The 27,766-nt window shown below is 37.1% G+C and overlaps 2 protein-coding genes, 1 non-coding gene and 1 pseudogene across 6 annotated transcripts; 3 read left to right on the forward strand and 1 right to left on the reverse strand.

Annotated features, from left to right (window-relative positions):
• The first annotated feature begins 235 nt into the window (after positions 1-235).
• LOC103427421 (uncharacterized) lies at positions 236-3,398 on the forward strand (annotated as a pseudogene). The gene is made up of 10 exons (XR_011579538.1): positions 236-373; positions 725-888; positions 1,026-1,206; positions 1,351-1,407; positions 1,486-1,556; positions 1,829-1,907; positions 2,066-2,113; positions 2,287-2,387; positions 2,482-2,542; positions 2,846-3,398. The product of XR_011579538.1 is annotated as an uncharacterized protein (transcript).
• An 11,650-nt stretch (positions 3,399-15,048) lies between these two features.
• Positions 15,049-17,428, forward strand: LOC103432419 (FCS-Like Zinc finger 8). 3 transcript variants are annotated; one of them, XM_008370609.4, is made up of 4 exons: positions 15,049-15,685; positions 15,784-15,823; positions 15,938-16,680; positions 17,161-17,428. In XM_008370609.4, exons 3-4 carry the CDS (start codon positions 15,947-15,949, stop codon positions 17,261-17,263), a joined length of 837 nt encoding a protein of 278 aa, XP_008368831.3. In that variant the 5' UTR covers positions 15,049-15,685; positions 15,784-15,823; positions 15,938-15,946; the 3' UTR covers positions 17,264-17,428. The 3 variants fall into 3 exon arrangements, with proteins under 3 accessions (XP_008368831.3, XP_008368829.3, XP_008368830.3); XM_008370608.4 differs by having other exon boundaries at positions 15,122-15,286; positions 15,731-15,823; XM_008370607.4 differs by having other exon boundaries at positions 15,049-15,823.
• Positions 17,429-19,567: 2,139 nt separating this feature from the next.
• LOC103432418 (uncharacterized) lies at positions 19,568-22,424 on the reverse strand. The gene is made up of 3 exons (XM_029100345.2): positions 22,207-22,424; positions 20,042-22,059; positions 19,568-19,935 (listed from the first exon to the last, which is right to left on the reverse strand). Exon 2 carries the CDS (start codon positions 21,851-21,853, stop codon positions 21,218-21,220), a length of 636 nt encoding a protein of 211 aa, XP_028956178.2. The 5' UTR covers positions 21,854-22,059; positions 22,207-22,424; the 3' UTR covers positions 19,568-19,935; positions 20,042-21,217.
• Positions 22,425-24,952: 2,528 nt separating this feature from the next.
• TRNAA-AGC (transfer RNA alanine (anticodon AGC)) lies at positions 24,953-25,025 on the forward strand. Its single transcript has one exon. It is a non-coding gene; the product is annotated as a tRNA-Ala (tRNA).
• Positions 25,026-27,766: the final 2,741 nt, after the last annotated feature.

Raw genomic sequence — 27,766 nt, forward strand, 5'->3', positions numbered from 1 at the left:
AACAAAGTCCGAAGAAAACAATTTCAACCTTTCAAGAAGTGATCCAAACAATTACGTAGTTGCAATGCAATCAAACCATTTTCAAACCGAATATTTATTATTTTCCATTGGGCCACTGGGCCCAAATACCATTAGATGGGCTTTTTACAAAACCCAAAAGATAAACCCGGAACTTGGTGTCAAACTAAATCCCCTGAGGAGGACGAGCGCGAACCAGAGCCGTCTCTGAGCGACAATGGAGGACACTCCGATGGAAAACGGAGAGACCAACGAGGATTCTTAGGTGGCCCCAGCCTTAATTTCCGTCCACCCTACCCAAAGCTCCGTCGCAGTCGCCGTCGGGTCGGACCTCCGCGTCTTCGACCTCCGGTAAGCAATTTCCCCCTAGTCTCTGTGCATTGTTGCTTTGGATTTCAAAAATTGGCCTCGCTGAAACACAATGCGATTCAATTATGAGTCCCTGAAGATTGAAACGACGTCGGTCTTTGTATAGTTTCAATTGTACATATTGAACACAGTGTCAGTTTTGGTCAAGTTCTAAACTTTAAGCTCTGTTTGGCTCTGATTAATTTGTCAGGAAAATTGGAAGTTGTAAATTCAGTTTCTTGTTGTATTTGTGTAGTTAATGGGCTGTTTTTATGTGAGTTTATGAGAAAATTAATCAATTTCAGCAAAATAACTGTTTGAAATTAATCAATTTCAGTTTCTTGTTGTATTTGTGTAGTTAATGGGCTGTTTCTTGTTGGTAGATAATTCTGGTAGTCCTCTTCATAAGGATTCGATAAGAACCATTCGCTACGGAGTAGACGGGAAGCTTTTTGTGTCGGCTGGTGATGATAAAACCGTCAAGATTTGGTCGACTGAATCTTGGCGCTGCATTACTACTGTGTAAGTTATTCAAACTTCATCATAAAAAAAAAAAAGGGCTATTGAAACACCCATGACATTGTGGTAATCTTATGAATGGTGTTGAGGATCATATCAACGAAATCATCTGATATTATTTCCGCCTTTTTTTGTTATAGGTGCTCAGAGAAAAGAGTGAGTGCAGTTGCCATAAGCAGTGATGGCTCCTACGTTTGTTTTGCCGACAAGTTTGGGGTTGTTTGGGTTGTGGATGTGGATTTGTCTGATGGAAATCAAGCTTTTGTTGATAAGAAGGCAGCACCTTTGCTTTCTCACTATTGTAGCATCATAACAAGCTTGGTGAGTTGTCTTCTGTTGCTTGGGATTTCTTTGTTTCTTACTCACACGTAGATAGTAGTGGTTCTTATATCATAGGTGAACATTGTTTCTGTGACCACCTGATATTCATGAGATGAGTAGTAATTAACATAGTAATTTTGGCAGGAATTTTCTCCAGATGGACGATTTTTCGTTAGTGCTGGCCGGGATTTCAAAATTCGAGTAATCCAACATTACAACCCTTTTGAATAATCTGATAGCTACATTTGCAATTAGTTTACATGATTTTTCTTTTGTCAGGTTACAGTGTTTCCCAAGAAGCCTTTAGATGGAGCTCACGAGATACAAAGTTTCTCCCTTGGTCATACAGAGTGAGTGGCTATCTCTTCTGTTATAAGACAACAGAGAAACTATATAGATAAAGGAAGAAGCATTATGCAAACAGTCGTATTTGCTATGCACTTAGTCAAGTCCTTCCTTTAAACTTCAATCCGATATGCACAAAACATGCAGTGAACTCGAAATTAAATATATGGGGCTCGGTGTTTCTTATTAATTTTGGCAATTCGATCTAAAACATGTTTAGGAAATCTTCTGGTTACTAAACTTTCGCTTATCTTCACTTTCATGCATCTATTGGCAGGTTTGTTTCATGCCTTGCCTTTGTTTGCACTCAGGAATGCCCCCAGGGGTTTCTTGTCTCTGGAAGTGGTGATTCGACAGTAAGCAATCGTAATAACTCATGGTCTTTGAATTGCTTCCACATGCATCTTGTGTATGGTAGAGTAATTGATCCACATTGATTTTTCAGGTTCGTCTATAGGATATTTCCTAGCCGACCCCACTTAGTGGGAAAAGGCTTTGTTGTTGTTGTCTATAGGATATTTCCTCACGATCTCTCCTAAACACATGTAATATCAGAGAAAAGGTACTTCAATAGTTCTATGTTTCCTGGGATTCCCATTCACCTTTTTGTTGTTTCTGAAATACATTAGCATGTTCGGCTAAAATTTTCCTATTTCTTTAGTTGATACTTACTAGCGGTACAATAGTCTTGTAATTTTTCTGTTGGCATGCTGTTTACTTGATTTCATTATGAAGGCAGGACTTTTAGAGTCCAATGGAATAGAAAAGTGCCATGGGGCCGTTACAGATTTGTGCACCATCCCAGATAGCACCCTTGTTGCAGTGGCTGTTCAAAGGCAAGTTTCTATCTTTTGGATTTTATCTCTTCTTTCATTGTGCGGTTGTCCGTTTATTTCACTACTTGATCCTCAATTTGATATTCCATTGTAGTTTGCAAGGAATAATATTATTGAGCTGTGATCTTTCTGCTAAAACACTCCATGTCGCCAAGGTAAGGACCTCGATTAGTTAAGTAATATGAACTGTAAGTACGCATCTATACAAAAGTACACGCTGAACTGTTATCAGGCAGTTGTAAATGAATTTACTTCACAAGAATTTTTCTTCTTCATACACTTTACATCTTGCATAGCGTTACCATTGTTTTTTATCATTTGCCCTTCATGTTAACCCCTTTATCCTAAGTCTTAACTACCTCATTAGCATGAAATATAGCTCCTTGGAGCTAAATTGCTGAAGATCTATCATGACGCGCACATAAAGTAGACATTGACATTTCGTGTGATTCGAACAGGTGGTTTCTATCGAGGGAGATGCCTTTATTCCTACAAGCTTGGGAACTAGCTTATCGTCAGGATTATTGTGGATGGTAACGGGTGCCTCTAACTTGCATGATTCTCAATACCCTTGTGTGGCCCGTGTCAAGGTTATCTCTGGCGTTAAGGAAACCAGTCCTGATTCAGTTGAGCATGGACCAATTGTTTTGAAAGACGCTGAGATCCCCGGAGGTGAGAAATTGCTCCAGAAGCTGCAGGGAAGAGTGTCGTTTGACGATAACGTTTTCTTGACAGCTGCTGAGGCTTTGAAAACATCCATGAGCAATTTGTTAATAAAAAAGCAGTACTCTACGGAGAATCGAGAGTTTAGAAAGAGAACCAGAAATGATAAGAAACTCAAGCAGTGATGGGATTCCAAAATCGGCAAAAGCTCCTCCAGAAATCGGTTTTGAGAAGGCCTACTGTGAACTACTTGTATTACTATTAGCTTGTGTAACCCTAGGGATTTATTTTTTTCATATTCTTGGTTCAGTTCTCCACCTTAACGATAAAAAAAAAGGATTGATCAAATTATATTGAGTCTAATTCATAGTGATCATTTATCAAAGAATGATTTTGGTGATCAAATAGTTTAACAATCGGGAGCAATTTACTTACGATATTTAGTTGACATTCATAAAAAGTATCTAATGTATCTAGTATTGTTATTGTAGTGTATAAAGTTGTATTGTAATGCGGGTTAATTTAATATAGATTAATATAGATCAATCTACAATAGTATCATCATATTCCTTTTCTATATATATTTATTTTTTTCATATCTTTGTAAGAAAATGGGGGCACGTTTGTTTGACAGGATTAGCAAGGTTTGGACTGGACTAGACTATAGTCCTGTGTTTGGTGTGCATCCGGATTAGCTTTAATGAGCTTAACTCGGACTCGCGTGGACTAACGACCTCCTTAGCTGTTCTTCGCGAGGAACCCCAAAATTGGGCGGACTCGTAAGCCAGAGCAAACCGAGAGAGATCTTCCCTTCGTCCTCATCGCTGCCTTCCCTTCGTCCTCATCTCAGCGTCCCGTCGAAGCCGGTGCGGAAGACGAGTTCCGTGGCCAGAGGGGTCACAAGTACCGCCCCGTCGTCGACAACGATCGGGCCGTGCTCGAGATGTCGCCCATGGATCCTTCCTCCTCCTCTTCTTCATCGTCTTCTCTCCCGGTTCACCAAGCTTCCCTCAAGTATGTGTGTTTTCTGTATCTGAGACTTAGGGATTTGAATGGTGGTTTAAGAATGAATTTTGATGCGTTATGCTTTTGGTTTAATGGGTTAATTGTCGAAAATGAGTTAAACCCACAAGTTCACTTGATGATTTAAGCTTTGTGTATGGTGAATTCTTGTCTGAAATCGAACATGGGTTAAACCCAGAAGTGCAAGTTGATGCTTTAAGCTTTGTGTATTGTTAATTCTTGTCGGAAGTCGAAAATGAGTTAAACCCACAAGTGCAATTGATGCTTTAAGCTTTGTGTATTGTTAATTCTTGTTGGAATTCGAAAATGAGCTAAACCCACAAGTGTAATTTGATGCTTCAAACTACTTTGTGTATGACGAATTCTTGTTGGAAATCGAAAATGAGTTAAACCCACAAGTGCCCTTGCCAGTATGTATGTATGCAGTGTGTGTGTGTGTGTATGTATGTATGCAGTGTGTGTGTGTGTGTATGCAGTGTGTGTGTATGTGTGTGTATGTATGCGGTGTGTGTGTGTGTGTGTATGTATGCGGTGTGTGTGTGTGTATGCGTGTGTGTGTGTGTATGTATGTATGCAGTGTGTGTGTGTGTGTATGTATGGAGTGTGTGTGTGTGTGTGTGTGTGTATGCAGTGTGTGTGTATGCAGTGTGTGTGTGTGTGTGTGTATGTATGCGGTGTGTGTGTATGTGTGTGTGTGTATATGTATGCAGTGTGTGTGTGTGTATGCAATGTATGTGTGTGTGTGTATGCAATGTATGTGTGTGTGTGTATGCAATGTATGTGTGTGTGTGTGTGTGTATGCAGTGTGTGTGTGTGTGTCTATGTATGCAGTGTGTGTGTGTGTATGCAGTGTGTGTGTATGTGTGTGTATGTATGCGGTGTGTGTGTGTGTGTATGTATGCAGTGTGTGTGTGTGTATGCAGTGTGTGTGTGTGTGTGTATGTATGTATGCAGTGTGTGTGTGTGTATGTATGGAGTGTGTGTGTGAGTGTGAGTGTGTGTGCAGTGTGTGTGTGTATGCAGTATGAGTGTGTGTGAGTGTGAGTGTGAGTGTGTGTGAGTGTGAGTGTGTGTGCAGTGTGTGTGTGTGCAGTGTGTGTGTGTGTGTATGCAGTGTGTGTGTGTGCAGTGTGTTGCATTATGTCCCCGTGTGTGTGTGTGTGACTGTGTTTGTGGGTGAGTGTGAGTGTGAGTGTGTGTGAGTGTGAGTGTGTGTGCAGTGTGTGTGTGTGTATGCAGTGTGAGTGTGTGTGAGTGTGAGTGTGTGTGAGTGTGAGTGTGAGTGTGTGCAGTGTGTGTGTGTATGCAGTGTGTGTGTGTGTGTATGTGTGCAGTGTGTGTGTATGTGTGCAGTGTGTGTGTGTGTGTGTATGTGTGCAGTGTGTGTGTATGTGTGCAGTGTGTGTGTGTGTGTGTATGTATGCAGTATGTGTGCAGTGTGTGTGTATGTGTGCAGTGTGTGTGTATGTGTGTGTGTATGTATGCAGTGTGAGTGTGTGTGAGTGTGAGTGTGTGTGAGTGTGAGTGTGAGTGTGTGTGCAGTGTGTGTGTGTATGCAGTGTGTGTGTGTGTATGTATGCAATATGTGTGCAGTGTGTGTGTGTGTGTGTATGTATGCAGTATGTGCCCAGTGTGTGTGTATGTGTGCAGTGTGTGTGTGTGTGTGTATGTATGCAGTATGTGCCCAGTGTGTGTGTATGTGTGCAGTGTGTGTGTGTGTGTGTGTGTGTGTGTGTGTGTGTGTGAGTATAAAAACAGAGTGTGTGTGTGAGGGTAAGAGTGTGTTGCACTCTGTCCCCGTGTGTGTGTGTGTGTGACTGTGTTTGTGTGTGAGTGTGTGTGAGTGTGAGTGTGAGTGTGTGTGCAGCGTGTGTATGTATGCAGTATGTGTGCAGTGTGTGTGTATGTGTGCAGTGTGTGTGTGTGTGTGTGTGTGTGTGAGTATAAAAACAGAGTATAAAAACACAGTATGTATGCAGTGTGTGTGTATGTATGCAGTGTGTGTGTGTATGTATGCAGTATGTATGCAGTGTGTGTATGTATGCAGTGTGTGTGTGTGTGTGCAGTGTGTGTGTATGCAGTGTGTGTGTGTGTGTGTGTGTGCAGTGTGTGTGTGAGTGTGTATGCAGTGTGTGTGTGTGTGCAGTGTGTGTGTGTGTGTGTGTATGTATGTATGCAGGGTGTGTGTGAGTCTATGTCAGTGTGTGAGAGTGTGTATGTCCGTGTGTGTGTTAGTGTGAGTGTGAGTGTGAGTATGTATGTGTATTTTGCACATTTGTCCATGAGTGTGTGTGTATGTACTTGGTTTATAACCATGATATTACAATGTGAATGTTTTGTATTGTGTGGGGTTGATGCTGAATTGCAATTTTTTGTGGTTGTTGGTTGCAGAGAAAAGGAGCATAAACAGAAGGCTAAGGCTAAGCGACAACGCAATCAAACCGGAACTCAAGAAAGTGTTCGTCCAAAGGCTTTTAAGCGACAACGCAAGCGGATGAGAATTTTGGCTAATGTTAACATGGATGTATTTTATTAACGTTAACATGGATGTAAATTATGGGGATCTATTTTGGCTAATGTTAACTAATGTTAACTAGGATTTTCTAAATTATGGAGATCTTATGTACTTGTATTTGTTGAAGTTGCATGTATTGGCCACTATTATTTTTCTTCTGTTGGGTGATAGAGTTTAAATCAAGCTACATTTGCAAATTAAACCCAATTCTATTAGCAGGTAATAGAAACAAAACAATTGTCAATTTTTTTTAAGATTCATAATATACATGGCAAAAATATGCTCCAATTAACCCATATCATGAGATTTGTAGCATTACTCTATTACACAATGGCAAAAATTTGTAGTCCTAGTCTAAGCAAACACAAATCTGGTGAACAGTACTGTTTTTCTTATCCTGCTTCTTAGTCCGAGACTGCACCAAACGCTTCACTAAGTTAGTCCAGCTTAGTCCAGTCTAAGCCAGTCCAGCTTAGTCCCGGCAGCTAGTCCAGTCCGAGACAGTCCGGCGCAATAAACGCACCCTGGTTGTATTGTTTTGAGAGATTAGAAACTCTGCGCCTTTGCAAGCTGCAATCAACTTAGAGTCAACAATGTTGAGCCACGTTTGCAACTGAGATCCATTTCGGATTTATATGTCCAAAGTTGACGGATCTAGAGATTCGAACCATTAATGTGAAGTTTCTAGTTTAGTAGTCTAATCCACTAACTCACCTCGGACAAACCAAGGATTTGAATATTTCTCTCTCTTCAATAGCCTAAGTCTCTAGATCCTTGAGCTCTGACATAGAGATTAGGAGAGGATTTCTACTCTCATGCGTGTATTCAATTGATTGCTTTTAACTACAATAATTGTTACCTAATAGAGTTTTGTAGAGAATCTTCGGTAGGCTGCTCTTATACAATTTGATACCAATGTGGGATCGTTGAGACCAAAATACAGGACTCTTACGTTTTTGTGAAAATTTGACCTACTATAACGTGATGGGAGCCCCGTACCTAAGTTTTCTTGAAAAATTAGTTTTATGGTCAAATCCTTGAACACTTCCAATGCCTTAAATTTTGTGTGCAATATGGTGGATCCTATGTGGTACAACCTACTACCTGCAAAATACAGACTATGGGCCTACTACAGCAAATGAGGGGATTGTATCTTTTTAAGCCAAACAATCAAAAGTCAACAACCATTTTTTACTACGATTTAGTAGTATTATTTTTTATTTATAAGTAAGAGATCTTAAGTTCAATATCGTCAAAAGTGAGTTTAAACTATATGCTAACCCATTATAAGGTTAAGTTCATCTATCTCTCTAGTGTAAATAATATCGCTTGTTAAAAAAAATAAAAAATCAAAGTCAACATTTTTTTTCAGTTACAAGGGAAGATTATTGGTATAGATATTTAATCAAATCCTGCCTAAACATGTTTTGGATATTGACTTTAGAAGAAATACAATAAATCAAACCTGAAATCGTTAAAATTTAAATTCAATAAAAATACAAATGACGATGTTTTTCTTGTACTAATTACCCTTTAATTTAACTCGTAACTCGGATTATTTAGCCTTGATTGTTCATCTCTATCACGGTCTTGAAGTCGGCTACCGCACATAAGGAAATAACTAACCCATCAGAAGGTCTATAATACACCTTGTGTCCGTCTCTCTTCTCGTGTGACATGCATGCTTCTTTATATAAACATTATGGTTTTGAAGTTGACTACCATGCAGAAACATTAACTTACCCGTCACAAAGTTTCTGTAATACACCATTATATTTTGTCTCTTTTCACGTGTGACATGTAAGTTTCTCTCCTTAAATTTTGATCGAGTTAGTGGTTTTATCTTATTCTTTGATCTTTTTGGGGAGGAGGAAAAGTACCGAATTCAAAACGCATGGGTGAAAATTTAACATCTCATCCAATACCTAATTAGGTCTTCACAATCACAATACATACAAACAAATCCGTCCGGGAATTGTCTACTGTATCCACCAGGTGTTCTGAACATTTTGTAATTATAATCTTAATAAACCCCAAAAGCGTTAAGTACCTTATTTTATCCTTATTCGGAAAGTTGCTTATCTTAATTAATCGAAGTTGATTATCCTAATTAGTCAAAGTTGATTATCCTAATGCATTACTCCACCAAAGACAAATTTGGACCCCATTTTCCACTTCATTGCCCTCTTTCATTTCTCTCCTTCCACATGGTCATTACAAATCATCACGCAAAAACAAATGGAAGACATCAAGGGGGATCACATAATCATGTCTTATTAAACTAATCATTTACTTAATCCAATAACATTTTTTTTTTCTTCTTGCCTAACTATATTACGCCTTTTAAGTTTGGAGTAATTTTTGAAAGCGGTTACGAGGTTTAGATTTTCTCACATTGCACCATGAAAGTCTGAAATCGTGTCTTTGATTATCTGATCGTTCTAAATTGATGACATGACAAGTATATGAGTTGAGGTGAAAGCCGCAATTGCACAACATAGACCTAAATTGGAGCTTCAGCTTTTCTAACTCAATGCTTCATATTTCAAAATGACAACTCAATCACACATTTTTATAACAAGATATCTTATTTCTGTCACGTCAACAATATAATAAAGGATCATATGATCAAAGAGACAAAAAGCATAAATTGAAATAATTAAACCAAAATGATGCAATATAAGAAAAATGAAATCCAGCAAGTCACATAAAACAAAGACTTTAAAATGTAATTAGTTTTTCTTTTTCTTTTTCAAACTCTATTTGTACGTGGATGATAAAATGTCCAAATCAGTCGACTTGGTGCCAACAATATAATCCTATCTTATCCATGAAAAATCTATCAATGCCTTGAGGAATTGAGCAAAGTCAATAAACCAAATATGCATTGTATTTATATCTTTCTCTCTCCAGAATTGAGGCTTACCAAAAAATAATTGACTTACGACATTATCTTGTTTGGAGAGATTTTTTAGTGGGCCGAGAACATGATGCGTGTTTATAATATCATAATACAAGTAGTTAGATATTTTTTTTAAAAAAATCCATCATTTATATTATAATATTTGATGTCGAATGACGTATTTTTAACGTGCCGAAAAATTTATTTCTTGTTTGAGATCATATTAATGTCGCTTGGCAACGGTGAAAGTGACTGAAACTTGTTTGATAGCAATTGCAGTGGGCTCATCTGTTATCTTAAGTTTTCACCCCTTCGATCAAGACATCTCGAGTGGTTCGCCATCCATCCCTATATTTGGACGATGCCTCGAGTGTGTTGCATTTACATATTGCCACCTACTCCTTTCATATCATTGAAGGAGAGAGAGTTCGGCTTTGAGAGAAAATCTACGCCTATTTTTCCTATCACGTTTCTATTCGAAGAAATTATTATAAGACGAAAAGATGAATTTATAGTCGAATATAACTGATGACCCTAAATAATATTTCGTATTTAGGGTGGTCAAAGATTGCAAATCAGAAAGACGACAACTATTTCACAGTTGTAGTAAGAGATGTTTTACACGATCAATTTCCTCATATGCCAATTTTTTTTTATCACATTCTTCATTGGTTTGGGATGGCTTATAATTTTTTTAAAGCTGCTTCTAAGAAAAGTTGGGGACTTAATTGTGTTTGCTAAACGAAAGAAAAAAGTTTTTTTTTCTTTTCAAAATCATGGATTCAAAACAGCAGAAGCAGCTCTACACATAATTCTCACAAAACATTTTTTTCATTGGAGACAAGTGAACATATAATAACAATAAATGAGATTTTCATATTGACAATCCTACTCTATCAATTTTTTTTTCTTTTTCTAAAAGCACTTTTGAGTTTTTTTTTTTTCTTTTCGAATGTAACTATTTGAGCATAAACAACCTTTTGTTTGCTTTCTTATTTGTTGTGTCATTTCAGTAAAAATCTGAGCTGTTAAGAAAAGCAAATTATTAAAGCCACTTATATTAATAGTAATGATTTTGTTTCCCATTTCTTCGTTACACATATCATCACTTTGTCTTGAGTTAGAAAGTACAGAGTGCAGTCCTGTATCACTATAGAGCCCACATTTTGACTGAAAGATAAAACTTAGGCCCAAGTGTTGGACCCGGGTCCATAGTGGGGTTCACAATACGCATCCGGATTAATTTTTGAGTAGAGTTAAAAATCAAATCAAACGTTACAAACATTACAGTATAGTGATATTCAGCAATAGTTTTTCGGTGATGATATGAGCTCATCCGCCATGGTCACCTATTGCATCTCTACCACCAATGATGATAACAACTACAGAGATGCACCAGGCGATGATATGATCACCTTCGACAAATTCGCCTAGTCCACCTCCATCGTCAATGAGGACGATGGCAAGTTGGTAATTGATGAGGCTGTTATTGTATCGAAAAACCAATACAAGATGAGTCATCTTCACTTGTAAATAAGATATCTTATATTTAAATATTACAAATACCAAATTGATACCAAATTATCGTTCACCTCGTATGTTCTATAGCTAATCGCTCACCTCAAAACCATTGTATTTGAAAAAAAACAAAACGGCTCCCACAGTTTTTTATGTTTTTTTTGTCAAGGGCCCCCACAGGTTTACGTTACCAACGGCGAAGGAGTTGGGATCGGTTGTACGTCTCTCCGGTGCGAAAGAAAGAATCGAAAATTTTATCGCTACCCGTAACTCTCAATGGGCCCACCCACTCACTCTAGCCACGCCCATTTTAATTTTTGAAGGGCCCCACTAGTCACTTATTCGAGAGCTAACAAACAAGCAATCCCCACAAACCCTAATCACATGATTGGGCCAAACCCAGAGGCCCCACCCCTCTTCGGAATTGACAAAAGAGGTAAATATGGTTCGATTCGGTGCGATTTTGAGAATACTCGATAATTAACATTGTCTACTTGATATCGCTTAGTCGAAAAACTCATTTAGAAAAGAACATCGTTGTATATAAAAATAAAATTGTATAACTTCTCTAAGATTTGATCTCTCAAGTCAAGGAAAAAGTGGGGTGAATTGCACGAATGCTTACTCAGATATGACACAGAAAAATAAAAAATACAGCAAGTAGACGAGCCTAATCATTTAGCTCGTTTGATAATTTTTTATTTTTTTTTTATTTTTAGTTTTTACTTTTTGTACGCGCTTGAGACTCAAGAAAAAAATATATGAGGGGAAATGATAGGTGAAGAAGGCAATGGGAGGGATAGGAAGAAACAAAGAAGAATGGATGAAAATAAAATCTAATATTTTTTTATTTTTTGTTTTAATTTTCATTGTATTTTTTTTCTTATACAGTTCTTCCACCGCTCTCCCAAAATTCTTCATTCACTGTTCTTCATCCATCATTTTCTATGTATTTTCCTTCTATTTATCAACACAAAAATAAAAAACGAGATGATTATAAAACGCACTTTCTAATTTTTTTAAATATTGTATCAAGAAATAGAGTGTGAAATGTAGGAAAAACAAAGTCAAGAATAGGATAGATTTACCATGTTAATTCTGGACCAACTTTTTCATGTTGCGAGGACATGGCCTCTATAAAAACTTGATTATTATTGGAGTAAACTGAAAGTTCTAGACTCTATAAACTCTGGGGTCCCAAAGCTAAATTGTTCAAAGATAACATATAACTGACGACATTTAAATAGTACTGGGAAAGACCAAACATTTTAGACTAAACTCAAAATTTGAAATCCGTTAAAGGATGAATGGATTAATATTTCTACTATAGACATGTTATGGAGACCCTTTCAAAAGTAGGACTCTCTGTCACTTCATGTTTTTGACACAATGTTTTATAATGTTGACACAATAATTGACATTAAACTGTGATGTAGCAGAGAGTCCATAAAGAGTCTCACTTTGAAAGAGTTCTCTTCGCATTACTCTTCTAATTATGTGCAAAGAAAAGTAAGTGTGTACTACACAAGTAATGTAGCACATGTGATATGCTCATTTTATCGTATGTATACTTCTTCTGTTCAAGGTATTTTAACTTTTGCTTCATGAAATTTTGGTATTCTCCCAATTTTTAACCTAATCTAGGTTAATCAAGAGGATGAGTCGTGGAAGTGATTTTATCATACAACAGGTTGGTCTTACTACGAAACGTACTAATTGTCGTTGGCGAATTCAGAACTTTTTTTCCTTTGATTGGGCAAAGTATAAAAGCTTGGTAGTCATTGTCTAAGTTTCCTTATTTGGTTGGTAAGTTCTAGCGATCGTGCCGCTTGAGAGATTAAGGTAAAAAGTTAGATGGAGAGATTTGAGTGAAGTGAGTGAATTTCGGTGAATGATTTTGAAATGAAGAAGAAAAGCCAAACATAGTTGATAGTTGGAGTTGAAAAGTGTATATAGCCGCGCGCTATCTTGTTTTACCCAACTCTTGAATAATAATTCAGTCAGCATTTTTTTTGAAAATCTAAGTTTTAGATTTTTTTAAGTATGATTTTAAAGTTGATTGTTGGAGTTGAAGTAAGTATTTAGTCGCGTGCCATTCTGTCGTGTTCAATTGTAGAATGATAATTTAGTCAGTAACTTTTTCAAACTCGAAGTTTTAGAAAGTTTCTTTTCACGCAATGGATCCTAGAAAAACCTATAATTTACTCCGCCTTACTAATTGCAATTCTTCCAATAAAATAATGATATACTCATGATTTACCGTTTGTACTCACGTTTTCAATCACGTAAAAAGAAAAGATACATCCGATATTACATTAACAGTCTCTCAAGTCCAGAAACAGCACCAATAATTTGTGCATAGAAATTACCAAAATATAAAATATATAACAATTTTGCATGGTGGTGAATATATATATATATATATATATATATATATATATATATATATATATATATAATGAATGAGAAACGTAGGGATGAGCTCAACATTTCCTATGAGAGCGTGCATTTATTTCTGCGTTCCTAATTTCACAGTCCACACAGAGACTTTCACACAAAGTCCAAGCCAGCCACGACAAAATACACCACAAAGACTCTTTGCAAAAGACAAAATTCTATCTGTTTGAGAAATGGGATGCCTATTTTATTAGAGAGAAGGCTAATCATACGAGAAAACTACAAAAAGAAGTCTATTAAAAAGAAAAAAAAATGGAATTTCTGGGTTTTGAGGCTCTGTGGTCAAAACCACAATTTCTTATGCACACGCCTCCTTTTGTTTCTCGAAAATATTGGCATATGTCAGTTTGATCACGTTATTTGTTAGTGATTTTTAAGTTTTTTACAATTATGAAGACCGTATAAGAGCGGTGGAATACAAGTATTGAAATATATGAAGTTTTAAGAAATGATAGTTTGATCATGTCATTCGTAAGTAATTTTTAAGTTTTTTATTACTATGAGAACCGAATACGAACGATGAAACTCAAAATATTAAAATATAGGAAATTTGTAAGAGTCCTAAATCTTACATTGGTTGATTGAGGAATTTTGCATTATATGTTTAGTTACTCCTTTTATTATCGATTACTCGTAAACTAGATGGAGGATTACTCCAAACCTATAACCTAATTGTCAATTTCCTTTATGAACTATCCTTTTAGCTATTTTACCCCGATGAACTCGATATAATCGGCCAATTCAAGACTTTCGTCAATTTTACAAATGTCCATTACAACCAAGGGTGGATTCACTCATGTATGCGGTGGTCCCAGGACCACTCGAAAGCTCGAAGAATCGTCTGTGAGGACCTTTCGAGGACCATCCAACAATCTAAGCACGTGTTGAGAGAGAAGATCACCATGGATGTGCAGATGTTGTGCAATAGAAACTTTAAACCAAGAAAAAAAATCCAATTTTAGACGAAGAAACACATGGCTCTGCTGTTCTTGGACCTTGGTAGAAGAAAGACTTTCTCTCTCTATATTTCATGTGACCAACTCCTCATTTTTCTCTTTTGTTTTTTTAATTATTGTCCAATCAGATTGTACCACTTAGTATTTAATTAATAAAGATATGGTATACTACTCAAATAATACTTTTTATATCATAGGTTTGACACTGTTAGTTTTTTTAATTCACTATAAATTCATAAGATGTCTGAAAAAAAATTTGTAACGTACTACGAACTCATAGTCACTTAAACTTTCATCGCATACCATCAAATTCACTACTAAAGTAAAAATTATGATATTTTAGTATGCCATATGTTAAATAATATACCTAATTAAAATAATAAACTCAAATTATCAATACAATTATAGTTTTAGACGCTTATTTATTAGGCATATAATAAATTTAATTAAATTCACCTAATATACCTAAATCCTTATTTAGACCTCATTTAAGTACATAAGCGCTAGGCCTCGACTCGCCGCTCAACTAATGTCTAATGTATTATGAACCACCCGATATTGAAATTATGAATTCGCCATTGATTACAACCTCTCATTTATATTTATGAGAATTGTCTTCTAAATGACATGACCGGTCCAGCTAAAAATTTTATCTTGTTTCTCACTCTTTAAAAGGAGAAAAGGCTCACCAAACCCAACCCTTCTCTTTCCCTTTAAAACAGGGGGTCTAGTTCCTTCTCATCTTTCACTTTCTCTGTTGGCCAAGTTGATAATTCCTGCCCTGATGTTTTTTTCACAGGAATTGAAAACTGAATAAAGAGGAAGTGAAGTTGATGGATGGAATGCAAAACCCACTAAGCAAAAGGTGAATTTTTTTTTTCTGAGAGAGAGATAGAGAGAACTTCTTTTGCTGCAAATCGCAGAGCTGCTCTCTTCTTATATTTCCCTGCCAAGATCACATGGCATGCATGCCCTTTGTTATGATGGGAATTTAAGTCCTAATTTTGTTCCAATCCCCCAAAAAAATAACTCCAACTGAAAAAAATCCCCACTTCAATTTTTTTTTTTTTTTTAAGCTTTCAGCCATGGAGGCCACTGAGATTTAGCAAAAACCCATTTCACATTTTCCCCTCTGAGATTCTTCCCTTTCTTCCTTTTTCTTCCTTGAAAATAAAAAAGACCCTTTAATTTACTCTACTTTTCAAACTCAAAGTGATTTTTGAGGCAGACGTTTGTTTCATAGCCGAATTATTGACCTAGTGAAGTAAGTACTAAGTTCTCATATGTGCTTTCTTTGTTGTTGCTATAGTATCTCTCATGGCAATCTTGGATTAATTTTGCTCTACTTTTGATGCTCAAAAGTGCTTTTGAGCGACGTTCGTTCCATAGCCGGACTATTAGGGTAAGTTCCCAAATACCGCTTTTCGAATATTGTTACCATCTCTCATGCATATCTCGGATTAATTTTTTTTTTTTTTCCCTACTTTGCGGTGATTGATTTGATCATTCACTATAGAGCCAAGTAATGCTGAGGAACAGATCCAGAGCAGTGGCCAGCAAGCAACCTCTAATGGCGGATTCTCAACCATCTCCAACTCAAAAGAACTACTCAAACATCCCATCTTTTTTCGATTCTCCAAGGTTCAGAGCCTTCACAATAAAGGGCAGTTCTGAAAACGATCCAAATTTTATCAGCCCAACTTCAATTCTTGACACTACCAGGCCATTTGCTTTCGGAAAAAACCCGTTTTCGGGTGATCAAATCCAACCCAGAACCCCAAAAACTCAATCCGGAAACAAACCCTTATGGGAAAAATCTGAGGCCAAAGGCATTGGCCTTGCTATGCTTCAAACACTAAAAGATGAAAACTTTGAAGACAAACATTCAAAAACCAGTAACCGTAAGGTCCTGTTTGGCACTAAGCTCAGAGTTCAAATCCCCAAGACTGAGAATTCCCAGTTTTCAGAAACTGGGTCTGTTAACTCAGGCACCCAAACAGAGAACCCGAATTCGGGTTCGAATTCGGGTTCATGGAGTGGTTGCGTGAGTGAGAGAAGTGAAATGGAGCTTTCTGAGGATTATACTTGTGTGATTTCTCGTGGGGCGAATCCGAGAACGACTCACATATTTGATAACTGCATTGTGGAAAGTTACCATACTTTGTCAGATCAGTCGAGCTCGTGTTCTGCGAATTTTCTTAGCTTTTGTTACACATGCAAGAAGAACCTTGAGCAGAAGATTGACATATACATTTACAGGTTCGTTTCAATGGCCCCTTTCTTCCTCAGATGATTACTTTGAAACTGTTTTTGTAGCAAATACTTTTGTCCATAAGAGCTTTTGTAAGTTTTTTATTAAAAGCACTTGTATGTGCTTTTTCTTAAAAGAATATCCTAGAACACACTTCTACGACCTACTACGATGTTTATAAGTTTTTCTGTCTAGCGTAATCAGAAGTGCTTTGATCGTCAAAAAACACTTTTAGCTTTTCTAAAAGACGTCTCAAACAGGTTCTTAGTCAATTATTAGAAGTTTCATGTTTGAAGACGAAGTTATTGGATTGCATGCTTCTCTTAATCATCACAAAAACGTGTATATACAGCTTATTGTTTGTTTAGTGTTTCTAATTCTACTTTTGATGAAACGTTTATAGCCGTTGTGTGTATCCTACCCTTAACTCATTTTTTCGATTGTTTTATTTAAATAACGATTCATTGTCTGTTTAATGTCTCGTGTAGAGGTGAGAAGGCTTTTTGCAGTCGAGAATGCCGCAACCAAGAAATGCTCTTGGATGAAGTTGGGAGCACAGAACTTGATGATACATTTAGGGGTTGTTCTTGAATGATTGATTAAACAGACCAAAAATGTTTGGTTTTACTATTTAAGTTTTGTATTTGCCTTTTTTTACCCTCTCCGCTGCAGATAGAGATAAGAGAGGATGAGATTTGTAAGTTTGTAGAGTTTTGATTTTATTTAATTAATAACTTATTTGATTTGTCTTTGCTACTCTTCTGTTTAAGTGAAACTTGCATGCAATCGAGATGCTAATTCCTCATAACTATCACGAGTTGTTATGTATTTGAACATGTTTACCTGACATCGGGTGATATACTTGAAATATCGACGTCCCGATTATATGTAAAATTTGCTCCTCCCCACCTGCTTTGGATGGAAGACTCAAAACCTGCCCAAACTTTTGTTTTTTCCAATCAATCATGCTATTTAAAACTGTACAATATACAGAGTTGAGACTTGAGATCTTCTCCGATCTTATTGTCTGAAAGGCAAAGGACCAGCAAAATTCGGACTACTTAAATTAAAACTGGCAGTTTCCGTTAACTCATTCTGATAGCCCACCTCACATAAACTAGGAATCCATGTTCTTTCTCTTTTGAACGGTCCAAATTCGTTAACCCTTAGACTTTAAACAATGAGGTCCTCTCATCTCCAATAAACACATCAGAATAATTAATAAGTGTCGACATTTTGATCGGATAAAGTTAAAATAAATAGAGAAGAAATGGATCCAAAGTTGCAGACCAATATTATACTTTACTCGATGGCCCGGATAATTAAATATCGGTAGCAGTTGAGAACTATGCAAATTGCAGAAGGTAGTCCCAAATATCGAAACTTTTACTATCATTTTTATTATATTAGTTTGCCCTATCATTACCAACTTCTCTGCTTGCAGCATCCATCATACCATGATGGTATACAAATTGAGAGATTCTGCTGTGTATCCGGGATATCATATTTTTCCGTCGTCTATGATCATGTGGGGATGTATTAAATGAGAGGTATATCTTCGATTGCACAACATAAGTTCTTGTGTGAGTAAGCAAAACTTGTGATGGATGTATAAGTACAGAAATTACGTTGTACATCTGAAGATATATCCTCCTTGTATCAACAAACTTATGGTGGATGCATGGTGGGTGGATACAGTATATCTTAGGTAGTTAGGTTACACAATAGATTCTCGGTGTAAATGAGCAAAGCTAACGACGGATGTATAAATGAAGAGATTATAGTGTATTCGATAAAATATCTTCTTATATCTATCTCTATTATCACGAGATTAAAGTATAGAATAAAGATAAAAACAATAGAGTATGTCCTCAGTTGCAAGACAGAATCTCTTCGCATGAGTGAGCAAAGCTAATGACGAGGCCAAGTTACCAAGAAAAGCCAAAAGCACTTTGAAGATGTGATGAGGGTAGGGGTAAAAGAAGACTAGTTTAGGCCAAAGGGGTGCTTAAAGGGATCGAAAAAAAAGGATGGCTGTCTGTCAAATTTGGCTTTGGCAGTCATCCCTTTCTTCTGTTCACATTCCACGCCTATACCACAGTGAAAAATTGGACCACAGAGCAGCAATGATTGGAGTGAAAAAAACTGGGAAAAGGAAAAAGAACACTCAGTTGCAATAATTCAGAGAAGCAAATTGCATACAAATTATCGAGAAGGGAAATGATAAACACGCTTTCTCCTTTCACACCTTGGATTGGATCAATAAACCAAGACAAAAAATAATAAAAAACAAGTGTGCATGATGATAGAAGGGGTACTGCTATCACTCCCCTATTGAAAAACTATCATGAAACGAGAGACTCTAAAGTGGCCGCACATCATACATTGAAACACGTAACATGTTTAAGATACCGCCCACCTAGGCATCCTTGTTTCACGTAAGTCACTTTTCTAATACTCAAATACTCTGTGGAAGTTTTAACGAAAAACCCGCAGTATTGTTCACTTTAATGAAAAACCACATTTTTATACTAAAAAGTCAAACCTGATACTATTTACTTTACCCTTTATTTTGTTCTTATCGTTAAAACTCAAAATTTTTAAGCCCTTTTCATTAATTTTCCTTTAACTCTCTGTCCAGCAAAAATGTCCGTATGGGGCTCGAAAGCAGCGGGTTGTGACACGGGCAGCTGTACCCAAAATCTCTCCGAAGAACTGCCAAAATCTCTCCGAAGACAATCCTTCGGACTGAAATTTTGTGTGAACAGTGTCAAGTTTCAAATTCTCATAGCAACAAAACATCACTAACTCGCAGATTCAAACCCTTGAATCTGTACGAATCAGTGAGCGCAGTAATAAGCTTTCGAACAACAAAGCACATAAAAACTGTAAAGATAAATAATGTAAACTTCCATAAAATTAAAGTACGGATCTGAAAGACGAAGATAAGCAAGCTAGCATCGAAGTTTAAATTAGACAACAGAAGAACAGACTCAACATTGAAATTTAAGTAGACGATATACATGGCGACCACATATTTGTCCGACTCTACAATACTCCACCCGACAAAGACAATTGTCCGATCGATGGAATCCCCGGTACACAAGACAAAGAGAGATTTTCCACATATCATCCATTCCTCAACACAAGTGATGATATACTGGAACTGCATTTGCCTTCACCAAGGAACCATCATACGCGTAAGGGACTACATCATGAACTGCTAACGAAAACACCTCCGGAATACTTTCCCAACTTGCACGCTGCTTCACACGCATTAAGAAGATATTAGTTACAACTGCAACAAACTATAGAAGAATAGTTGGGAAGCAAAACAATGGAAGGGAACCTGGAAAACAGATTTATTACCTTGTTGATGGCAGGGCGAGATTAACAACCTCCATGGATGAAAACGATGTGAAGACCACAACCGGCACAATTCATTTACAAGAACAACTCAGGACATCTTACAGGACAGAACCACAGATTGACCAACCCTAAAGACCTGAAGAAGCAATGAAGCAGAAGTACGAATGAACAATCACTCCCCCTTCCCTCTTTTCTTTCTTAAAAAACAGAAAAGATGGTGAAGGGGGCGGAACACCCTTTGATAAGAGTGTAGTTAAAGGGGTTAGATTGTTATCAGAAGTAAAGAACGTTACGTTGAGTATGAAGGCAAACAAGGCTATAACAGCAAAGGCAGAGAGTTTAATGAAAGAAGATTACCTAAGCAGCTATTGGGACAATGCTGAACTACGGAACAAAGAGACTAACCGATGTTAGACTATTTATACGGACACTAACTCTAAATCTTAAGGAAGCAAAGACGCAATGCAGAAGAAAAACGAAACCTATAGAAACCAACAGAGCTCTTATGGACAGATCCCTACACATTATACAGTATACATACAAAAAACGAAACGAGACACCTAAACCTAACTCTAAAAGGGTTAACAAGAATTAGCGAACTTGTGAGGGGATTACATTAGAACATTCAAGTCTAATGTAGTTTCCCTCTGCTTTCATATGTAATGACGAGTTGCACAATCCCTCCCATTCCAGAAAGCTGGCAACCATCCGCTTCAAAAGTACACGCCTTGTACCACTATTTCCCTTCTGCTTCCTTAAAATTTCAGTTAAGTTCCACGTCGAAAATCCCATATCACACATTCAATGTCAGTTTTTCCCAACATTCATCTCCCGCATTCCAAAGTGCAGACAACATCCGCTTCGATAGTACAAGCCTACCACTATTTCCTTCTGCTTCCTTAAAAATTCGGTCAGTTCCAACCATGCCGAAAATCCCGTATTACACGTACCATGCCAATTTCTACGAACAAACCATTCATCTCCCAATACCAACTCCACATCCAACATCCAGAGATCGTTAACCCACCACAACCATGACTTTAACTTGTAGCACCACCACAGAAAACTAAACACACTCATCACAACCCCCAAGACTACCAAGTCTACCAACCAATTTATTCATTCTATAAACAATCTAAACCCTATTTACAGGAGCCTTAGTGCTCCATCCGCCATTCATTCATCGTCAACATCGAGATTCAGAATGCGACGCAGAGTCTTGGTCGCGGAGTCAGCGTTGTCAAAGAGATCCCTAGCAGCAGACCCACCATGCTCCCTAGTTGGGGATGCAGGTGCAGACTTGGCAATTGGGTGGTGCATTTCGCTGTCAGCGGGCGACTTGGGCAATTCGAGCGACACGGTTCTCTTGGGACGGATTGAAAACTTGGGGATTGGCAACGAACTCGGTGGGGGAGAGTTGGAGTAAGCCGGGCCGGCCCAGAGCTCAGAAAATGAAAAACTTCCATTGAAGTGCTTGCCTTTCTTCGAGTTTTTGACATTGATAGCAATTGGGGTGCTTTTACTCAGTGTCCTGCTATCGGACTGTGAAACTGGACTAGGTGTATGCGTCTTGTTTGGACTAGGTGCAGTTATCCTAGGAGAAGGAGAAGCAGAGCATGCTCTCTGTTTGGATACAGGAGTAGAGCAAGCCTTGGACGGGGTAGGGAGCATACCTGACCCGGATTGGAAAGTCCGGCAATTGATCCCTCGGAAGCCCTTGGACGGCGACGGGCCGACTCTGCCCGGGCCGTGTGACTTCCCCCGGCTGTAGTACTGGTTCTTATGCTGCGCCACAACATGAAGAGTCTCCATTACCAAAGATTCAGTGAGTCAAAGAGTATAACTCGGCCGAGTCAGTCCGATTTTCAGAGCAAACGACTAGATCCACTTCTACAACTCAGCCCCAGGGCTCAAAATGCTCAAAGATTACAAATTTACGGTAATAATCGCACGGAAAGTCAGTCCAATCGAAGACCCAGATCCGGATCAGATTCAGATCAGAAAAATCACCTATTTCTCTGTAAATCAAATTATCAAAACGGAAAATTAGATTCAAGAACGGCGTAAAAACGATTACCCAACACACGAAAAACACAACCCATGAAAATTAAACATTCAAAACGAAGACCCATGATTATTTTCTCGAGAAAGTGATGGAAAATTACCAAATCGAGCGAGAAAATTCTCACTTGGACCAGAGGCAGTAATCACCTCTCCTTCTTTGCTCTGCTACTGGTTCTCGCGCACTGATTTTTTGGGGATCGGAATGAAATGGGGAATTGAGCCCCGGAGAGGAGAGAGAGGAAGAAGGAGAGAAGAAGAAAGCACAAATCTGAAATGACTATCTACAGTTCTTGTATTGTATATAAGAAATGTACAGTACAACTGTCTTGTTAACATAGTTAAACAAGTGGGTCTGGCTTTCGTTGGATTTACGGGAGCCGAGTTGTCTGTTTACTATTATACCCTAAGCAATTTCCCTTTTGGGCGAACAAGGATCGTGTGTGATTATGCAAATCCTAAATTGGAACTTACGTAATCACTTAGTATTACGATATAGTAATATTTTGTTACATTAATAAGTGAAATGTCTTAGATTCAATTCTCGGCAAGACGAATTTGAACTATATTAATGCTTATTATATTATGAGGTTAATCACCCCTTCTCTTTAATGTATATAATATTGTTTATTCAAAAAAAAAATGGAACTTATGTCGTAGCTTCAAGCATAATCCTCATCCTCAAATTATATATATTCATCGTATATCGTGTGATTATAAATTATTTTAAATAATTTTATTTAAAATTAAACATTAATAATATCTGATAAAAATTAATCGCATAATGTACAAAAGACACAATTTAAGATTTTTTAGAATTCTCACAAAATAAAATCTGAAGAGGATCCACATTCCACAATTGACTAGAGGAACAAAGATTGGTCACTAAAAATAGTTTTATTTATTTATTGTCCTATCGGTCTTATTACGTCCCTCTTGATAGGATTGATGGTTCGAAACATGTGTTTATGTAAAAAATGAAAGTGTTGTAGTTGATGTCTTGTCAAACTTGTGTTCGAAGGTAAAGTTGCTTTGAGGATTCTCAAGATAAAGCAGATTCTCTGTCCTCCTATTTTTTGTATTTTTCTATACTTTTTTATTTTGTGTGATCACGGTTAAGTTATGTCAACATTATATATTATTATTATTTTTTATCTTATTATTTTTATAAAAAAATAATATAAAATGTTGACGTGGTTTAACCGTGACCACACAAATAAAAGAGCACAGAAAGTGAGAGGGCAGAGAATCTGCTTCCTTCTCAAGATTGCTTCTTTGATGGTCACTTGCTTATGAGATTATTGTGAGATTATTGTGCTGAAGTTACTGCATTTGAACATTTATCAGCAGTACAACTTTGGACGCTAACTTCATTTAAGTGCAGAAGATGCTTAGTTACACGTATATGTAAACAATGCGAGTAGTTGACTTAGTTTTTTTTATCATAATCTTTTTTGTTCCTTACTCTTAAACAATACACTCTTAATATTGAGAATGTTAGAGTCACCCAAATCAAATATCCTATGTCTTTGAAAAAATCAAGTATAGTACGAATTTTTACTTGTGAAACAAACACAACCTATCAATCTATCAATCTTCTTTTTATGGCCATGTATAAATTAGAATGTATTTTCTCCTAAATTCATGCAAATAAATAAATAAATATATCAATTTGTTGTGGATACCATTGCTTTAAAGGGTCTTTTGTATGTCAGATGCAAGGGGTTTAGGAACTTAACGATGGAACGGGACTCCAGGCTAGTGATTCAGGCGGTGCCCACCTCAAAACAATTGTGGATGATATTAGATGGCTAGCCTCTGATTTTCATTGCAAAAGGCAGAACCATATCTTCAAAGAAGCAAACTTTGTGGCTTACATATTAGCTCACTTTGACTTTACTGTAGCGAACTAATATTTTTGGCATTATTGTTTACTGATTTCGGCCATGAAGAGTTTTAAATTTTTATTTTATTTTTGAACAAGAGAGCTTTAAATTTGATTGTATGGAGACGGTTATATTCGAGATTTCAAATTTTAATTAAATCTCTTTATTTATTTAAAAAAAAAACCTATATTAAAAAACACAATAAAAACCGATGAGTGATGAGGGCATTTTGGGGAACCTGGATAATTATGAATGAAAAAGGTCGGACCCACGAGAGTCTTGCAATAGAATGGGTGGCTAAAATATCGGGTACAAAAAGATAAAGTAAATTAAAAGATAAATAAAAAGAGTTGTTGGAGGCTTTTTGATTTCTTGTGTAGTGGGTTTGGCAACCTACACGTGTCCATCTTTTTGGGTCGGTCACATAAAGTCACGATTGAAGGCATTTTGCTCTCCAACTTTAGTAGCATCTATTTTATTATTAAATTATAACTTTAATCTTTTAAGCTATTATGACTTTATTTATTTATTTTTCATATGATTTAATTGAAATTTTTAATCTTTTACATATATTCTCGTATTAAAAAGGTGAATTGTCATTGGTACTTAAAAATTTTCATTATAAGATGAACAAAAATATATATGGATTAAGAAAAATAAAAAATAAAAAAATATTTTACAATCAGAAAACCGTATCCAAGCACTAGTCTGCGCTCATTAGACTATAAAAACTTAGCGAGCTGAAACATTTGAACAGTTAAAGAAAGGGAAATCAACTTAGACCCGTTAGTAACGACAAGTAAAAGCGGATCGGGGGTTTTCGTCTTTTTCCCAACGAATAAATCCCAAAGTGGGGATCTTTGCTTCGGCGGGTAGGTTTCAAAAGTGAAGCTCCCAAGAAAACATTCCTAAATTACCAAAGTTACCCTTTGAATAATTATAAATGTGATACAATAATTAAAATGGGGATGTAGCTCAGATGGTAGAGCGCTCGCTTAGCATGCGAGAGGTATGGGGATCGATACCCCACTTCTCCATTTTTGTTTTTATTCCCTTGCCAATTGGCATGCATTATACGACACCGTTTCTTCAGATAGTGAAAAGTCAATCATGTCACCCTCAAACCAAGACTCAACAATGCTAGTTTTGAGGTCAACAGGGTCATAAAAGTCAAATGAAATTAATTTTTTTAACTTTGGGTCCATTTTAATCAAGTGTAAACAAAAGATGGCATAATCCTTCCATAATTCCTTTACACTTAATTGTAGTGGTAGGTAACAAACAAGACATGTTCCTTTTAAATATCTTGTCTTTTTTTTTTTTAAATTAAATATATTGTCCTTTAAACCGATCTTTGGTACATCTTAGTTATTCATCGTGTATTGTGCGGTCAAAAATCATTTGACTTTTTTTATTTAAAATTAAACACAAATAATATCTAACAAAAACTGGTCGCACAATGTATGATAAACGCGATTAGAATGTGGGGATCAAAGTGGATCCGGAGAGGATCATCTTCCACAATCTTTGTCCATTTTTTTCTCTGGTGTTGGTCTTATATTAATTTTACTAATTAAAATACAGTTTTAATAATACCCTTGTGGTTATGTTTTAAATTCAATTTGAAAACAAATACTTTAATTCAAGAATGGTTTAAAGGTTACCACTAAAGGAGGGACATATGGCTAAGTCTCACAATGAACTAGCGCTAATGTGGTTCAAATTCACATTTACGATAATCGAACCTAAGACCTATCACTTACAAATAAAAAGGAATATCACTCTACCATAATACAAAGTGGCTTAACCAAGTTTAAATACTTTTAAATGACTTTCACTATTTTGGATGGAGAGATAACTTGTAACTAAGATTGATAAAAAAAAATTGTATGTGTTTTTGTTTATACAAATAATAATGGGTAACGAAATGATATCAGATGTAACTACAAGAGTAAATCCTCTTAACCACGAAAGTGATATTAAGGGTTCTTTAGTGGGCTAAAAATTGGATTCAAACAATCCATTTGGGATCTATGTTTAATCTACAACAACATGGGCATTTTAGGGCCCAATTTTTACAACTTGCTGCAAATTCCCTCATTAAATTATTACTTTTGCAATTTAGCTGCAAGAAGCAAACTGTGAACAAAGTTGAATCCAAATTCTTCTTCAACTTCTTCGCTGCAGAAAAAAAAAAAAAAAAAAAAAAAAAAAACCAGTAACCCATGAAGAAGAAAGTCCACCCTTCGTCCCAAAAGCGTAATACGTTATACGACGTCGTGACATCCTCTTCCACGCCGCCAAAGAAGCTCGGAAGACTCCCCCACCTGTTCGCCAGCGTCCTCGAGCTCCCCTTCCACTCAAACGCCGACGTTTCCATCCAAGAAACCTCTGACTCTTGCATTTTCTCCGTCTCCATGCCCACGCATGTATTAAGGGTAAAAATGTAATACAGTTAGTAATATAGTTAGGTAGTTAGTATTTGGTTAAAGTGGTTAGAATTTCTATATAAACAGTATGTGTAATCTTCATTTGATTAGTTAATATACAAATCCTATTTCTCTTTCTAATATCTCTGTGTTCATCATTCTCTTCATCCATTGTTCTTGATTTTCCTTTCAATTCCCAACCATTGCAATGTAGTTAACATGGTATCAGAGCCACCAGGTTTACGCCATTGATTCTGGTGGTTCCGTATTTTCTTTTAGATTTCTTTTTCTAGTTTTATTTTCTCTTCAGATTTTCTTGAATTTTTCGTCTAAGTTCTTTGGTGTTTCCTTCTTCTCTCTGATCCCTGAACCAGAGAAGGAAGCAGAATCAAGTTCTTACTCAGTTTTTTGTGGATGCGAATCGACTGAAAAACGTCGTCACTGACCTCGTTGATTTCAACTGGGTTTTGGTCGGTAACAACAAGAATTTGGTCGGAGCTGGAGTTGTAGGGGTCGGATTCTCGACTTCTTGGCGGTTGATTGTGCTCTTGAGAGGCGAGGAAGGCAAGATTGACCAGGCGAAAAGAACGACGTCAATGCCGTGATAATCTTTTCCAGCTGCAGCGGTTAAGCTGCGAGACTCAAAATCTGGGTCGCGTGTTTGGTGGATTTCGAAAGGACGAACAAGTTGAGACTTGGAGTTGGGCAATGAAAAAGAAATGGGATTTTGCCCTAAAACGAGACAAGATATCCGAGCCGTACTCTCGCCGAGATGCGAGTCCTTCTCTCTGATCCTCAAGATCTAGCTGTGCAGCACGCACCCCGTCTTCTTCCGACCGAAGCATTGCACGGACTCGATAGCTGAGGCCGCCATGGTGTTGCTCTCTAGGGTTTGGGGTCTTCTTCGTCGTCCCCCGCCACTATCGCCCCACCGACCTCGGCGACTCCATCTCTTTCAACGATCCCACGCTATCCTCCTCCTGGTTCTCCGTACACAGATTGCGCAGTGGCGTTGTTGTTAGGGATTTTGTTTTGGTCCAGGTGTTTCCCAAAATCTTCTGCTTCTTGTTCGCTGCAGTCCAGGTATTTGACGAATTGCCCAGCTCAGAATTTTCATGTGAATGTTAAATCTTTCAGCCACTTTTTCTGAATTTCAAGATTCTTCATTTCAAGATCACTGTTCGTGATATTTGGGATATTTGGATTCAAGAATATTGGTTATTGCTAGATTGTGCAATTTGTATGATGGTGTCCAGTTCTATCTCTGCTTCATTGAAATTCTGCTCTGTTTCTCTTGTTGGGTTTGATGTTTATGCAAATCTTGATATGTTTGGAGAAATGGGTATGGA

This window comes from Malus domestica, chromosome 03, assembly GCF_042453785.1.
Source record: "Malus domestica chromosome 03, GDT2T_hap1".
Lineage (NCBI taxonomy): Eukaryota > Viridiplantae > Streptophyta > Magnoliopsida > Rosales > Rosaceae > Malus > Malus domestica.